Source organism: Marmota flaviventris, chromosome 17 (genome assembly GCF_047511675.1).
Source record: "Marmota flaviventris isolate mMarFla1 chromosome 17, mMarFla1.hap1, whole genome shotgun sequence".
In the NCBI taxonomy this organism is placed as follows: Eukaryota; Metazoa; Chordata; class Mammalia; order Rodentia; family Sciuridae; genus Marmota; species Marmota flaviventris.
Genome location: NC_092514.1, coordinates 61,420,780 through 61,422,240, shown reverse-complemented (window position 1 = coordinate 61,422,240; position 1,461 = coordinate 61,420,780). Strand labels below are relative to the sequence as shown.

At 55.3% G+C, this 1,461-nt stretch overlaps 1 protein-coding gene across 1 annotated transcript; it reads right to left on the bottom strand.

Annotated features, from left to right (window-relative positions):
* Window positions 1-763: 763 nt before the first annotated feature.
* On the bottom strand, window positions 764-1,461 carry LOC139702513 (keratin-associated protein 4-2-like). The gene is made up of 2 exons (XM_071603856.1): window positions 1,035-1,461; window positions 764-942 (listed from the first exon to the last, which is right to left on the bottom strand). Exons 1-2 carry the CDS (start codon window positions 1,459-1,461, stop codon window positions 764-766), a joined length of 606 nt encoding a protein of 201 aa, XP_071459957.1.

Here is a 1,461-nt window from a genome sequence, read left to right as displayed (position 1 = left end):
AGTTTTGGTTGCCTTGAAAATATCCAGATAGAAATGATTTAGGACTTAGAACTTTGGAAAATGGTCACACGGAGCACTGCAGGGAATTTGGAAAGTGATTCTGGGCAGAAAGAAGGCAGGAGACGGTGAGCAGCACAGCACAGGGGTCATAGGAGGTCCAGTCCCACAGAGGACCTAGGGAGGGCTGGAAGGACCACCCAGGCGACATTGAGCTGGAGCTTCTGTGCACCAACTCCTGGACCCTTAAACCTTCCTGCCCAGAGGTTGATCTCCATTTACACAAAGCCCTCAGGCAAGGAGGTCCAGGGGCTTGCTTTCCAAACCATCTTCAGATATTAGATGACAAATGCTCACAGAGTGGAGTAGGGTCATCTGACATGGTCTGTTACAGTTTTTAAATCTTGATAGATGTCTTGCTCCCTCCCCCCCAAAACCATATATATATATATATAGTCAGAGTAGAACAGCAATTCAAAAAAGGGAAAAAGGAAGAGACATGAGGCCATTATGTGTTTTGCCAGTAAAATACATTTTTATTGAAGATGCAGGTCTATGTCCACATGAGACAGCAAGTCAGAGAGCAATTGTGTCCAAAGGGGGAATGTGAAAGTAGAGGGAGGCTAGAGAAAATTCAAACTTGCTGACATTGGTCAGAGACTGAGCATGCAGTGGGGGAGGGGAGTGTCCCATTGCTCCATCCTGTGGGGCTGAGAGATGGAGGCCCTGGAGGACACTGGTTGAAGAACAGAGATGAGGTCAGATCTCAGCAGCAGGAACCACTAGGGCTGACTGGGAGCATCAGGTGGTCTGGAGACAAACAGGGGGCAGCAGCTGGAAGCGCAGCAGGTGAGGGCAGCTCTGGGATGTGCAGCAGGGGGTCTGGCAGCTTCTGGTGCTGTAGCAGGAGGGCCTGCAGGAGCTGACATGTAGCTCCTGGGGTGGCTGAGAGCAAGGGGGCCAGCAGCCCAGACTGTCAGCACATAGGGCGCATCAACAGGAGCCACAGAAGTTGGGGGGGCAGCAAGTGGTCCTACAGCAGATGGGGCGGCAGCAGCAAGGGTGGCAGCAGGAGCCACATCCACTGGAACCTCCATAGCCACTGGAACTGGAACAGCAGGGGCTGCAGCAGCTGGAGCCACAGCAGCTGGGGCGGCAGCAGGTGGTCCTAATGCAGGTGGGGCAGCAGCAACAGGAGCCACAGCCACTGGAGCCACAGCCACTGGAACCACCACAGCAGGACCCACAGCAGCTGGGGCGGCAGCAGGTGGTCCTAATGCAGGTGGGGCAGCAGCAGCAGGAGCCACAGCCACTGGAACCACCACAGCATGGGCTGTAGCAACTGGAGCCACAGCAGCTGGGGCGGCAGCAGATGGTCCTGCAGCAGGTGGTCTGGCAGCACCTGGGCTGGCAGCAGCCACAGCCCTGGCCAGAGCAGCAGGAGCCACAAGAGGAGTTGCACAT